This window comes from Anastrepha obliqua, chromosome 1 (assembly GCF_027943255.1).
Source record: "Anastrepha obliqua isolate idAnaObli1 chromosome 1, idAnaObli1_1.0, whole genome shotgun sequence".
NCBI classification, from domain to species: Eukaryota; Metazoa; Arthropoda; class Insecta; order Diptera; family Tephritidae; genus Anastrepha; species Anastrepha obliqua.
Genome location: NC_072892.1, coordinates 59,410,358 through 59,425,977, shown reverse-complemented (window position 1 = coordinate 59,425,977; position 15,620 = coordinate 59,410,358). Strand labels below are relative to the sequence as shown.

General features: G+C 31.3%; 1 protein-coding gene across 7 annotated transcripts in view; it reads right to left on the bottom strand.

Annotated features, from left to right (window-relative positions):
* Positions 1 to 513: 513 nt before the first annotated feature.
* Positions 514 to 15,620, bottom strand: part of LOC129249068 (uncharacterized) — a 53,468-nt gene continuing 38,361 nt past the window's right edge. For 2 of the 7 annotated variants that reach the window (XM_054888694.1, XM_054888702.1), the window contains 3 exons: positions 3,702 to 3,938; positions 1,460 to 1,910; positions 514 to 1,389 (listed from right to left, as the gene is read on the bottom strand). In XM_054888694.1, coding sequence (XP_054744669.1) covers positions 732 to 1,389; positions 1,460 to 1,910; positions 3,702 to 3,938 — 1,346 coding nt within the window. In that variant the 3' untranslated portion in view covers positions 514 to 731. Of the gene's footprint in view, positions 1,390 to 1,459; positions 1,911 to 3,701; positions 3,939 to 6,135; positions 6,309 to 6,401; positions 6,592 to 6,886; positions 6,909 to 7,473; positions 8,664 to 15,620 lie in introns of those variants that run through there. The other 5 variants (XM_054888709.1, XM_054888741.1, XM_054888717.1 and 2 more) reach the window with 5 other exon arrangements.

Here is a 15,620-nt window from a genome sequence, read left to right as displayed (position 1 = left end):
ATTCACAATTTCAGCGGCTTGGATTTTCGCCATTTTCAAAAAAAAAACTGTAAAATGGACCGAGTTTTCGTTACTGGGACGTCTCGAACTTATATCCGGATAAGGAGCAGCATTCCCCGTGCATGTATTGGGAATGTTAATGCTACTACAACAAACATTCGAACATTTGAAACTTTTTTGAATTTTTCTATTTCATTTCTCAAAGTTGTCGTTCCGACACATCTATTATCCGGACACTACTACAAACCTGACAAGCCTTTCAAACAAAGTTGTGTTAATTTCATTCACAGTACCTTTTTGATATTGTGCTAGTCGTCCTAGTTTTCATGTTTATTCCACATCTAAATATTACCCATACACTCTAGTAATCCGTACGGCCTCGTGATTCTGTATTTGTATTATTGAAATATGCATATATGTAAATTTTTTAAAATATTTCATTAAAAATAAAAAAAAACAAATAAAAGATAATCTAAACCCCATACCTACCCCCACCCCATAAAACAACGCCACTTCTTTAAAAGCACATGCGGATAACTTTATTCAATATACAAGCGTAGTCAGGCGCTCAAATATGCGCATTATTGTATTATTTGTAAGAAATAACTAAAAATTACGAGTGCGAAAACACTGACAGTCAGTCAATTCATTTAAAAATAATTAAAATTAAATAAACGAAAACTTTTGCTCTTGTTTAGAACAAAAACATATACATATGTATGATGTACTCCTTAAACGCCATTCACTGCTTCATTACTAATACTTCCATTAATTTGTTGAAATTGCGGTGACACCTGCTGCGGCGGCTGCTGCTGTTGCACCACATTTCGTTCAGTTTCTTCTTGTACACCTTTATCTTTGCTTTCCAACAGCACACGCACCACCTCCGACGTGAACTTTTCTACCAACTGCAGGGCACGTTGTGCTGGCAACTCCAACAATGAGGCGGACACAAAATCCCCAAAAGAGGCATACTTTTGCTCCGAATTGCTCAAACAACGACGACTTACTTGCACGCTGAAGGGTGGGCGTGGCGCCAACGGAGTGTACTCCTGCTGTCTTTGACGAGCAGCATTTTTGTTAGTGTCATTATTGTTGAAACTACTATGCGGAATGTTGTTGGGACGCGGTTGTAAATGCATAACACCCGCCGATGCACGCTCTTGCATCGTATCCAAGCGACGTATTTTGATGGATGCCGGCAGCGCAGCAGGTGAAGCTGAATATTTCAATGGACGTTTATTTAAAGCCATTGACGACGACGTAGTTGACTTGTTAAACGGCGAAATGGAATGTGATTGGCGTTGTTGCATGCTAAGCAGTGTGGATGCGGCACTTAGCTTTAAAGGATGAGCGCTATTCGTGTCTTCGGTGCCACTTTGACTGCCACTAAAAAATAAAAACGGTAGAGTAAAATAGTAAATGCATTACGAAAGTTATTTAAATAATCATTTATTACGATTCAGCATCTGCGGCATTTGCATCATCAGCGTCGGGTTCCTCCATTTTGACGGTTAGCAAGCCATTAGCGAAAGTTGTCATATCAGCACTGTTATTATTGCTACCAACACCGCCACCGCCACCACCATCACTGAACGAATCACGCCCACCAGCTGCAGCCAAATGTTGTTGCTGCTGCCGCTGTTGCAGCTGTTCTGATCGCTGTTGCTGCTGCTGTTGTGAGTGTTCATCCTCGTCGTCGCCCGTTTCTGCGAGCGAAGTACGCGGTTGCATGCTTTTATAAGAGCGTCGCGGCCGTATATGTTCGGAGAGGAAATGTAGATGTTCAAATAGGGGCCATGGTGACTCAATCTGCTGGCCGGGATTCTCATCGCGCAACTGCTCAAGGCGACGCTTCTCGAGATTGTAACGATTGCGCAGCTGTAGCATGCGATCCTTTAGCAAAGAAACTGGAAATAAAACAAAATTCGTTATTGAAATGTGCAACAAATCGTAGAGTGAAGATGGTGTAACATATCTCAATCTAATTTTCTTCGTGCTCTGAAATTTACAAACAACACTAAATTGCGTACCAACCCATCAACCCACCCCCCTACCATCAACCCACAGTAAATGCCACTCACAAAGCCTATACGGCTACATACATAGATACGTATTAAATAAAACACATGATGCTATAAGCAACAGTCTCCTATACAGCAACAATAGCAACTAATAACAACGGCGAGGTTTGTTTACAAACGATTTGTGTTCACATGTTTTGAGATTTTTTCATTGTTGCTCATTTATTTTTTGTTTGGTGGGCACGTTTGCTCACACAAAAATCAAAACAAACAACTCAACTCAATGAAACCACTACAATTTATTAACCGTCTCAATACTTCCGTTGCCAGGTTTGTGCATTTTGTTTTTATCTACGCATGCATTATCGTATCTGCCTTTCGCTCTTTGGCTTCGAATTAAATATTTATTGATGTAAAAGCAATTGCTCAAACATACTAAAAAACGAAACTATTGTGAATGCACGCATACGAAATACTACTGAGTTTATTTAAATCAAAAATATATTTTTCAGCATTCCGTTAAATTTTTTGCGAATATGCAATGTCATAATCATTTCATGAGAACTAAAGAGTACAAGATGCAAAGAAAGGCGTGTGGGCGGAACCGAATTTCACTTGTCGCACTGATTTCGAGACATTTTTAGAAAACTTATTTACACTATTCGTACTTCATACGTTTACTGGTAATAAAAAAATTCAGGTCTTGTTGAAAATTTCTGCCTAAATAGTTATGATGTTGTCCTCGTCCTACTATATCACGTGGCACTTCTGAAATTTTTCTTTTTCTTTCAACAAAAATTTTGAGTTTTGTCTCTTTTAAGGAATACGTGCAATATAAGAGGCACTAATCACTAAAGTGACTGAATGCTGTTTGATTCTTCGAGTAAATGTCACGAATTTGTTTTGGGTACTTTTCTAATTTTCATACTTTTTTTTATAATATATGACTCATTCTATAACAATTATCGTATAAATCAGAGTTTCAAACTTTGTATGAGATTTATAAAAAATTCTACAATTTTTCCTGAAAATTTCAAACTTTTTAATCAGAAATTCAAAAAAAAAATTGGGTACTCTATGAAGCCATTAAATTTTAATATAATAAGTGGCTCACAATTTTAATTAATTTTTTACAATTTTTTATAATTTTTTTCCTTGGCGATGTTGCACTTTTTCTATATTTAACGAATGCAAGACACGACTTTTAAATTACATAATAAAAAAAGAAAACTAGTTAAAACAAAATTTGGCTCCCGGCGACTACTGGTTCTTCGCAGTGGCTAAGATCTATTTTAAATTTTGAGGCAAATGATAAATTGTTCTTCAAAAGAGGTATTGAAATGTTAGGCCCATGTGTTAAATGAACTATGAAGTGCGACTTGTATAGTGAGCAAATTTTTGGTTATTTATTGCTATAAAAATATTACATTTTAAATGAAAAAAAAAAAAAACAACAATTGTACTATAACCTATTACTCTTCCTACTTCCTTTCCTACTATTTGAATTAACTGAACTACACCACTGCGCTGCCACCAGACGATTAGAAGTATAATGATCCTTGATTTGACAAATAATTTCAAACAATCGCGCAAGCGTAGGTTCTGTAATTCACTTTTGAGTGAATTCCACTGAAATTGTCTGACAATATTCGAAACAATTAGCAATTAGCTACTCACCATCGAAACCCAGTTTGTTGGAAATCTCTTGCCATTGATGTGCCGTTTGCAGTTTATCCTTGAAACTAACCGAATTGCGGTCATAGAAGCCAGGTCGAGCACGAAACTCTCGTATGAGACTTAAATCGAATTCGCCCATTGGTGCATAGCCACGCCCGCGTTTAGTTGCTGGCGGATAATCATAATTCCCGTAATCCACAGCGGTAGCGTTGTTTTGATTTATGTTGTTTGATGGTGCTGCAAAAAGAGGCGTTGCCCGTTGAAGGGATGTTAAATAAATTATTTAAAAAAGAAGAACTACATTTACATACATATGTATATGTAAGTACATCTAAGTTAATTTCGATGCTTCAATTATTTAGAGTTTAAGGCGTTTGCTTTTCCTATTTTTGCAAATACATATGTATGAAGTCAATTCCACAGAATTCTAAGAATACTTTTACTTTGCTTTTCTTAAAAAAAAAAGTGATCGTAATACTACATAACCTCAAATATAAGCCAAAGTGGCTTTTTTTTGCACTTTAAGGTTCAAATATCTCGAGAGGTATCTCTTTTAAAAAGTCTGCATAAAAATTTATAAAAATTTATTCAACGGAATAAAACAATGACATTTTTGGGGGTACTTTCACAAATGGATTCAAGATCAGTAAAATCTTAATTTTTTTCCGATATATGCATGTATTTTGACAGGAATCTTAAGACTATTATAAATTTTATAATGGCAATGGAAAATTATATCGGAATCAATTTTAGAAAACGATTTACTACACAGTAAATGATTTTGAGTGAGCAGATTTTCAAAATATAAATTTTATTATTATTATATGGATATGTATGTACATATGTACATCTATTCAAAATAATAGCATTGCGATATATTGTAAAGTTTTGACTATTTATTTATTGTATATATTATTGTATTATTATTGTATTATTTTTTTATTTATTTATTATTTATTTCTTATTTTATTTATTTATTTATTATTTTTTATTTATTTATTTATTATTTTTTTATATATTTATTTGTTTATATATTTATTATTTTATTATTTGTTTATCATAATAGTATTTTATTTTATTTAATATTGTTATTTGATCGTATATTTATTTATTTATTTTGTTTCATTTTATTAATTTTTCCCCTTCATTATTTTTTATAAAAATATAATTTTTACTACAACAGAAACCCATTTTTAAAACTTTATGCAAAATTAAAAAAAAAAAAATTAACAAATTTTCATCAAAATTTCAATCGCCATTTTTAGAAAAATTTGAGTACGCAGTTTTAAAGACTATTGGAATTTGGTATAATAAAAGGCAAAGTTCGAACATTCGTTATATGGAAGGAAGCAATGCAAATTTTGAGCCACTTTATGTTAACTGGTTCAATATTACACCAACATTTTATTAGGCCACATAACTGTAACCTAGAATTTTTCTAAAAACTCTGACTAATTGGTTTGAAATTTTGATGAAAATGTTTGAATTTTTTTTTAATTTTGTATCAATTTTGAAAGTTTTAGCCTCAAGTGAAATCAACGGCAACTTTAAATTTTAATTTTTCAAAAACTAGCGCTAGATATACTTTTTTATGTGAAAGAATCGCGTCGCTAAAGAAGGGGTGTTAATATCCTTTTGCCACACTTAAAATCATCTGCAATTTTCTTAGCGTTGATCGCAGGGCCTTTTCAAAATTTATGAGACCCGAAATATTCATGCCATATGTTCAGTGAACTTCTGTATAAAAAACTTATGTATCTGACTTTAACGGCTATGCCTTCACCTCTAGCTTAACGAAGTCGCGATATTTTGTTGAAATGGATTCCTAGCGCTTATGTGATTAATAGTGTAAATCTTACAATTTTAGTACTTAAAAGCACAAAAAAACAATCTACCGCAAATTTTTCATCCAACGTTTCACATTTTTTACGCGACGTTTCATGTGCCGCATGACTAAGAAATTTTACTTCTAATGAAATAAACATATTTTCCATTTAAAAGTTTGCAATCAAAGAGCTTAATTCGGTTTAATTTTTCATCTCACGTATATTTTTATATATTTTTATTTTATTTTTTATTTCACCATAAAATCATATTTCTACATACTACATACATACATACATATGTATACATATACGATACACATACAACAAATCTGAACTGAGCTTTGCATACAACCCCCTTTTTTATTCATTGGACTACATTTTGTTTATTTTTGGTAAATATGCAAATATGTATGTATGTATGCTTGTATTCGAGTAGAACTAGCGCAAGTTTGCGAAATTCACAAAACCGATAGACAACGGAAATTTTCAGTTTTAATATTTGTGCTTTCTTTGCAAGTAGATTCACATTTTTATGACTCAAATTTAATAGTTGTGTTATACGTATTTGGTTGCGTTTATTTTAATAGATTTTTATTTATCGGAATTACGTTTTGTTTATCTTTCCACGACGTTCAATTACGATAATTTTTTTGTTTGCATGTATGTATGCCAGTTTTCGCCGTTTCGTTTTATTATCACTTTTTTAATAATTTGTTTTAAGTAACTTTTTGTCTTCTATGATTAAGCAATGACTGTGGCAGGCAGCAAGCAAAATGCTACGCTTCCAATTGAAATTAGAGAGAAAACATTAAAATTCTCTAATTATTGTATTATATATGGTACAATGTGAAAAATCAAACATAAAAAGTCTTACACGAATATACGTAGTGCAGCGAATAATATTACAATAATACAAACCAAAGGGGAAAAAATCTAAATTGTGCTATATTTTATATCAACAAGAGATACCAAATTATTATTTTTTCCAGTTTAATTAAATTTTATAAGTCAATAAGCAAGCAGCGGCAGCAGCAGAAGCATTTTATTTTGCCACCAACACTATGCCACGCCACTTCGCAAAAAGCCACTCGCTCACTAGCTCTCAGAGGTGCGCGAGCGCTCTCTCTTTATCTCTTTTTTCTATCTCTTATTGCGTTTGGTTTGTAAAAAGATTCAATCGTTTAACGGCAAATTAACGATGGCAATATGAAATGGTCTCGTATTCTTATTTAATCACTCCACTTCACCGCCCTCTCAATCTACCACTAACTCTCTCTCTCTCTCACTATCCTACTCACTTTACACATTCGTGCGCTGTACTGCGCAAAGTTAAAGAATAAAAAATAATTTTCTACTTACACAAGTTATAGTAGAGCAGCTAACAACTTTTCAATTTTTGCTGCGACTGCTGTTTAATCCAGTAAAATAATATTAATGAAAAAAAAAAAACTTTGAACTTTAAGTGAAATATAAGTATGTATATATGTATGTACATATGTATACAAAATTTAATTAAAAAACCGCTGCCACCGCGTAATTACCTACACATACTGCGACGAAGGGCTACCAGGCACAAAGGGAGTAAAAGCAAATTAATATACATACATAATGAAAGTTTAAGAATCAAACGTTTTATAATAACGCGCATTGATTATATTGAAAGCATATAAAAATAAAAAAAAAATTTTAAATGTGCACAAGTACGTGCACATGTATGTACATATTTTTTTTTATTAGTGGCAGCTCGTTCGTCGTCGCATGCCCTATGCTACCCACATATCTGAATAGAAAAATCCATGTTATCTATTGTAATACGCGCCGCGCGGCCTTTCTGACTGACTATCTGTTTTCTCTATTGTGAATTGCTCAATTTCCATGTAGTATTCCACTTGAATGTATGTATGTAGAAAATATTTATATGCAGATATAAAATAATAAATACTTACCAGCCAGATTTTCCATTTAATATCGGTCGATCTGTATTAGTTTCACAATGTACAAATTTCCACGGAAAAATAAATATATTTTAGTTCCAATCTCTTTTTATGCTTAAAAAATACGTCAAACTTCGATTTTTAGCCAACTAATTTTTTTTATTTTTATTTTTTTAGCGTTTGCTGTTTTTTTTTTGTAATGTATTTCCATAAGTAATATAAATTTAAGTTTTAAAAAAATTCTCCTTTCAGCAAATAACTCATCACGCCAGTGAACGTACGAACGACCGCACACAACGACAATAATTTTAAAACTAAAATATGAAATTTTATTATTTTGCTTTAACACTTACGCCGCTCACTCAACGTTACGCTTAAATATAATGAAAATGTAAAAAAGACGAGCCAAGGCAACAGAAGAAAATATATAAAAATATAATAGCAATTCACATGTATAAGTTTTTCGAATATTTGTAAAGCATAAAAACACGAAGGCACGCGCTCACACCGAACGTGATAAAAACAAAATGCAGAATATACTCATCCATACACACACACAGGCACACTAAAGAGCGAAGAGTTCATAGTGTGCTGTGTGTTTGGTTAAAAACGCGTACTCACGCGCTCATATGCCAGCGTGCGCTCTTTGGTGGCAAGAAACTAAACAAAGAGTACGAAAACATACCGGTTTCGTGTCTTGAGTTGCGAGTCTTTGCACATGCAACATTGGCTATTTGCAGATAATCCCAAGCAGCCACAAGGTGTTTGTTTTGTAGCACGTGGAAGAAATCGGGGAAAGCATTGCAAGAGATTGACGTAATTGAGCAGGATGCGTTAGAGAGTTAACAGATGTGAAAGATGAAGGCTTGTACACCAGCAACGAACGTAACTTTAACACAAAAACAAAAGACTGAGTGGTTTTCAGTTGATAATAATTGGTTTGAATTGCTTTTTTAATAGAGAAATTCCTACCGAATTAGACTAACGGATTTTGCAAAGCTGTTTTTTCATATAAATATACAGAAATTATCGCCAGCTCCTTTTTACATTGTGAGAATAAATCGATGCGATATCAATTAACAGTATCTCATTAAATGAAAGCATGTCGGTAACAAAGTGTATTAATACTGCGCCAGATACTGGCATGTTAAGGGTATATTGACAAAGGTACGTTTTGACAAATAAAAATAAATTTTTTTTTATGTTTCTCGTTTTTTATATATTAGAAAACAATAAAACAAATTTAAACCTGGAAAAAAGTGGATACTCTGCTATATTTTTGTGAGTAGACAGTTTCCTTTTTTTTAATTAATATATTTCAAACAGCAAGCCCAAATTAAGCAAAAGCAAAGTATTCCACCAAGTTAACAATAATTAATCTATATTGAATTGCTTTGGCTTTTATTTTACAATAAATTTGTATATTTGAAATTTTTGAGTGGGCTGGTTTTCAAAAAGTATTGACAAAATTTTAAATTTTTGTCAGAAGCAGAATTGGGTCTGACAACTCTTTATTAAGCGTTTCCACGACGGTTCTACGTTACCGGAACGACCCTGATTTATATCCGGCCAAAGGACTTTTCATTACAAAAAAAGAAAAAAAAGGTATTAAGTACATTTTCGAGCAAAAGAAAAAAATCGTTCACCTCCATTTTTAAATTTCGCTTTTGATTTTATAATGTTGCCACTACAAAGATTTCGTATAAATGAGAATATAGCTATCAAAACACCAACGTAACATTTCATACGTTAAACCTTTCCCTAACCAAACTCCTGATAAGAGCGGCCTCCATTTGTATTGCCATATATCGTACGAGGTGATTTGCATGCGATCAGCGTCATAAAAATATATATAACGCAAATAATTTATAACTAAATATATTATTTATTTGCAAATGATAAAAAACAGTTAATTTCGAAAGTACGGCGGACGATTTTATTTAAAGATGAAGGTTTCTTTACTCTATAATGATTATCAATGCTGAATATGAATATGTCTATATATAGGTCGACGATTATTTAATGAGATTATTTTCTGCGTCATTTTTAAAATGAGTTGTTAAAAAAATAATTAATTTCAAATGCATACCATTTTGTATAAATTGCAGAATGAAGCAAAATTAACAACAAGTCGTCCTTTCAGGATTTCTTTAATTTTGTACACATTTTTTGTTTGTTGGGTTACATTATCAAGTTCTCACCGATTCCTGCGAATTCGAGTCGCAAAAAACCATGTACTTGCAGAAGCAGTCAATAATGAATAAAAAAAAAAAATAATGAAACACCTAAGTTTTAGAGCGCCTAGAACAAGACGTGCAAAACAAAGACAATTTTCCTAAGCTGCTGGAGAAAGAAAGAAAGCATTTCAATAAGGAACAGAGGTGCAGCGCATGTATTGTATGTATGAACACATGCGCGCACACTATGTCGCTGTGATTTTAAATGCAAAGTCATAGTTGGCGTTGAAGGTGTGGTTGTAGCGAATTAAAGGGTAATTTTTAAATCAAAGTAATTTTGATGACACACTTTGAGTTTATAAAATTTTCCTTTGTAATATTCGAATAGAAGCCATCAAAAATGTATAGAAAAAAAAGCAGAAGATATGTATGAACAAAGTGTAGTAACTGTATTAAATACACATAAGTTTGTACACACATACATACATACATACTATAAGAGAAAAATTAAATTACTTTCAACTTTTTTTAATTAAATATTCTGCCTGACTATCTACCTTTGGCAGTATTATTATTGTTTTAAATTGTTTTTGTTTTTTACTATTCACGTAAGTGTGTATTGCCCATTTTCTATTGTGTGCGTATTTCCGCTAATGGACTCTCAACCCGCACACATTCACACATACACAAGTTCTCAAGCAAGTCAACTCTACCGCTTATGCTCTTCTTTGTCTCTTTTCTCTCTTTAGATGTCGGATATTTTATTTACTTTTAAGTATTTACTTTTATATTTCAATTTAATATATACAAAATGTGGGTAGAGAGAAAATGTTTTGCTGTAGAAAAAACAAATTAAAATGATAAATAACCTAATATACATATGAATAAATGAGAAAGCAAAGACAAAATCGATAAAGATGTATATCTTGTGAGGTTATTTTTAGCAAACCTGAAATGTAGAGAAAAAATTTAATTAAAATAATAAAAAAATTATGTTTATATAAAATAAAAAGCGTTCAAATTCGATTAATTTAAAAACAAAAAAATTAAATTTTATTTTTTTGTGGTAAGGCAAATACAAAAACTATGTAGCCACTCAAATAGTGAGCACGAACAAATCAAACACTGAAGGTTCAAAGAATGAACACAAACCTGCATATTTCAATTATGTGAAGGGGCTGTTTTTCATCGAATTTTCATGAGCTATGGCTTATGGCTTCCCCAGAATATGCAAAGTGTGCACTTCCAAGAAATCGGCAATCCGAAATAATGTCTTCCCTGGAAATATTAAAACGTTGCAAAGTCTACTACACAGTTTTTTCGATATTTTAGTTCACAGTGAAACGCAATGTCTTATCTAAATTTGTTCATTTTGCAGCCAGTATGGAAGGAAGGAGTACAGGGTGCAACCAAAAAAGCCAACCCGGACAGCTTTTTTTCGTGTTTTTTTGCAATGTCCATCATCATTTCGTGCTAAATTTTTACGAACATATAGTTTATACTCTAACAAAAAATGTATATTGCAAACTTTTAAAGAAATTAAATAAAGTTACATACTTTTGGCGTATAATTTTCTGAGTATGTAGTTTTGTAGCTCGTTAAATGGGGTACAATTCAGAACTAGTGACAGCGTGGAAGAAGTTGCAAGGTTTTTTGCTTAACATATTTTTTATATACAAAATTAAGCATCCAGTTTTGTTTTTAAATAGCTTTTTTTCTAAATAACAAAAAAAAACCCTTTTGAATGATTTTATGTTCACCTTTACGAGCTTAAATTTTTGCAGCTGTCTAGTTTACAAGTGTGAAATATGACGTTTAAATAACACTTTTTAGGGCGCATAAATAATCCCGCTTAACCTATTCGAGACCGACTGCACCCCCCTCATGTGCAATGATATTGAATTGCAATTATCAGCCAGCCATCATCTCATTAGCCGTGAGGACAAAACTGTATGAAAATAAAAATTATCTTAGATTTTAGTATTATCTTATATTATTATAGAAAAATTATCTAATATTTGATGTTCAATTTAACCCCTAAATGAGTGAACCAAGGCCAGGATCATCAGGATTGCAGAAAATAAGCAGTGATAGTGAAAGTGATGATTAGTTGTTTGCAGAAAATTTTGGCTTAATTTAATAGAAACTTTGAATTTCATTCAACCTGCACAAAAAATATTTACCATTAACAACAAAATTAAATTTTATCAGTATTGTTTGGTGATTTTAGAAAAATTAATTGGAAATCCCCGAGACGATTTATTGACCACACCAGTATCAAAGGATCACCTACTTGCAATTCTACCGAGAGGCAAGAACGGAAAAGTGCAAAGAAAGATTTGTCAACACTGATAAATGAAATATGTTCCTAGAAAAAGATAAATATACACACACTAATATTGTCCCGCTTGTGTCGATAACCCTGGATTAAATTGTCCCAAATTTCAAGCGTTATCATTACGCACACCAAAAGTACACCTATTCTTATTTAAGTATATAGATTATATTATTTGATTGTTACTGAACTGAGAATTCGTGTTACCTGACTATTTTTAGAATAAAAATTTAATTAGTACATATTTTTTCTTTTATTTTACATTGCACACTTATATCAATCTGTCCGTCATATTAAAAATATTCAGAGCAGCTACTATGTATGTACCTGCACACACGGTGAGCAATCATTACAAAGCCACTGATTTCTATTGCAAAGATGTTTTTTGTTTGTCAAAAATGGTTGATATTATATAAAGCAAATAAAATTTTGGGCTCCTGCGGGTGGTCTCCAAAAAATATGTGCTGTCTCGAATGGGTTAAGGATCCCTTGGGTCTCAATTAAAAATACCAAATGAAACAACCGTTCTTATAGATAAAATTACCTACATACATATGTATAGTCACTGTACTCGTGTTAATAAAACAAATATAAGAATGTACAGAGAAGACCAAAGGTTGCCATGACACCAAACAAAAGAAAAAAAAACACAAACAACACATAAATATCATTCGGGTAGTTTTGTATGGATTTTTTCAAATACACCCAACTGTTTTTACACGGTACATACGTTCCTTAAAAATGTCATATAAAACACTACATATTGTAAATTTAAGCATAGGTTACACTTCTTTAAAAAATTGTGGGAAAAAGTCTAAAACAGTAAAAAAAAAAAAACAAATTAAAAAAAAACAAATAAAAAAAAAACAAATAAAAAAAAAATTTAAAAAAAATATAAAAAAAAAAAAATCAAAAAAAAAAAACATTTCTAAACAAACTATTAAAAAAAAAAACAAAAAAAAATAAAAAAAAACATTTCTAAACAAACTATGTTATTAAAAAAAAAACCAAAAAAAAACAAAAAAAAAAACAAAAAAAACAAGAAAAAAACAAAAAAAAAAACAAATCCATAAAGAAATTTAAGAAAAAACCATTCTAAACTCAAAAAATATAAAAAAACATCTCTGAACAAAAAAATATTTAAAATTAAAAAAAAAAAATTTGAAAACAAAAAAAAAATTTAAAGAAAAAACATTTCTAAAGAAAACAAAATTAAAAAAACACGTTTCTAAAAAAAAAATTCTGAAAAACAAAAAAATCTAAAAGAAAAATATACTAAAAACAAAAAACAAAATGTTGAGAAAACAAAAATTTCTAAAAAAAAACATTCTGAAAACAATCATAATAATTCGAAAAACAAAACCAAAGAAAATTTAAAAGTTTGAAATTTTTTAAAAGTTCAAGTTTAATGTGCAAGAATTTTTGACGAGAAAGAGCAACTTCCCACGCACCGGATTGAATAAGCTGTGAATGCGTTGTTGAACGAAGTATTACAAAGATCTACCTAGTTTTTTTTTATACGGCACTTTTTTATGCCCGACATATCATGGGGGGCCTAAACTTATACTCATACAAAAGCTTACATCTTGCACTACAATAGCCATACATAAAAAAAATTAATAAATAATTGGTGCGTACATTTCTGTTAGATGTTTGGCCGAGCTCCTTTTCCTATTTGTGGTGTGTTCGGAGAGTCCTACCGTTCTAAGCCGACTCCGAACGGCAAACGGTTTTTTATGAGGAGCTTTTTCAGTTGGAGGTTTGCCATTGCCTGTGACCGCTATTAGAAAAAACTTTCTATCATTTCGCTGTTTCATGCACGGAGATTCGAATTTACGCACTCCCGAATAGTAATCAAGCACATTTCAAGAATGTTGTGTCAAAATTTTAAGTGGATCGGAGCAGAACTCTCAAAGTTATAGCCTTTGTAGGCACTCTACCTCGAATGCGGAGCATCGATAATTTTTCAGAGTCATTTTTTTAAACGCGTTACGCATACTTCAACTGAAAAATTCGACTTTTTTAGTTTCAGATGATTCTACGACGAATGCCGATTGGCACCGCAGAGCACCTCTCGAAAAACATATCTCCAAAAAAACTCTGTCATGGGCTTATTTGTCAATATTTTATTATTAATATTTCTTAAAAACTTATTGAAAAGATGTACAATAACATGCAACTGATTTTATTAAAGTATCTTAAGCCATATTTCTGTAAAAAATTCAAAAAAAGTGTTTTTTTAGCGCTAAACCCTACCACCCCCTTAAGGCTTGGAAGTCCATTTTCAATGTTTCAATACTGGTTTTACATATATAAAAAAGAAACCGTAAAAAGTAATTTTTCCATAAAAAAATTTTTTTTTCTCTCAAAACATTTGACATAATTTTTTTTTCAAAACATTTAACATAAAATATATTTTTTTCTAACAAAAATATCAAACGATCTTTGTTGCATCATCTAACAAAAGTTTTTCAATGAAGCATACATCAAAAATGGATCTTTCAACAAAAAAAAAATTAAATTTCTTCAATGAAATACGTAAAAAATAGATAAAATTGTACGACAGCGCCACCTTGCTGGCAACTCTAACTTGGTAAGTAACTTTCCAAAAAACAAAAAAATAGTAATTATTTAGTAAACTAAAAAAAAAGAACATGTTTTCTTGGCATAGCACAAAAGTGCTGAAATCGTGACTACCACTGTGGATCTCCTTTTTAGAATCTGCACTTTGTTATTAAATTCCATTGACCTAAACTCTTAAAGTGACTATTCGGAGGTGTTTTGGGGTCACTTCATTAAAAATCCTGATTATAAAATAGCAAATGACAGAATTTAGAGCTAGTGTTCAAATACCTCGAAAACTGCGACTTTTCGCCTATGACCAGTCGCGCAGAGATATAATTAAACACATACACACGCAAGTCTCGCGCTAAGGAAGCTGAACGATTTCAAAAATACGTGAGCATAATATGAGCGCGCCTTTTCAAGAGTTAATATCTCTATCACACCTCTCTTTCATTATTGTAGCATTACTTCAATTTTATTTACTTTACACCCACAATGTGAAATTGAATGCTTTGCCTTATTCAAATTTCAAAATAAAAAGCTCACGTGAAAATCTAGTATAGCACATTTTCTGCTCCAACCAGCTCCAAATACAAAGAGTGTTATTGTAAACTCGAAACAAAAACAAAAAATAATAAGCTCAACAAATGTTATTTTACCTACTTATATACATACATACATATGTATGTGTGCATATTACACATTAAATATAAAATTAATAATAAAACAAAGAACAAAAAATAGTAAAAGAGGAAAAAAACAAAAATAGTAAAAGACGGGAAAAAACCAAATTAGTAAATTAGGGGGGAAAAAATTGTAAAAAAAAAAAAAATTGTAAAAAAGAAAAAAGTTGTGAAAAAGAAAAAAATAGTAAAAGAGAAAAATAGAAACATTACAAAATTTAAAAAGCTTAGTTATAATAATTATATACACACACATACATATATAAGCCAAATTTGTATCTACAAAATAAATATAATATAATACAAAATATGTACATGCATACATATACTTATGTACATACATACATACATATACTTATGTACATACATATAAGTACATATACATATATAGTATCGTAA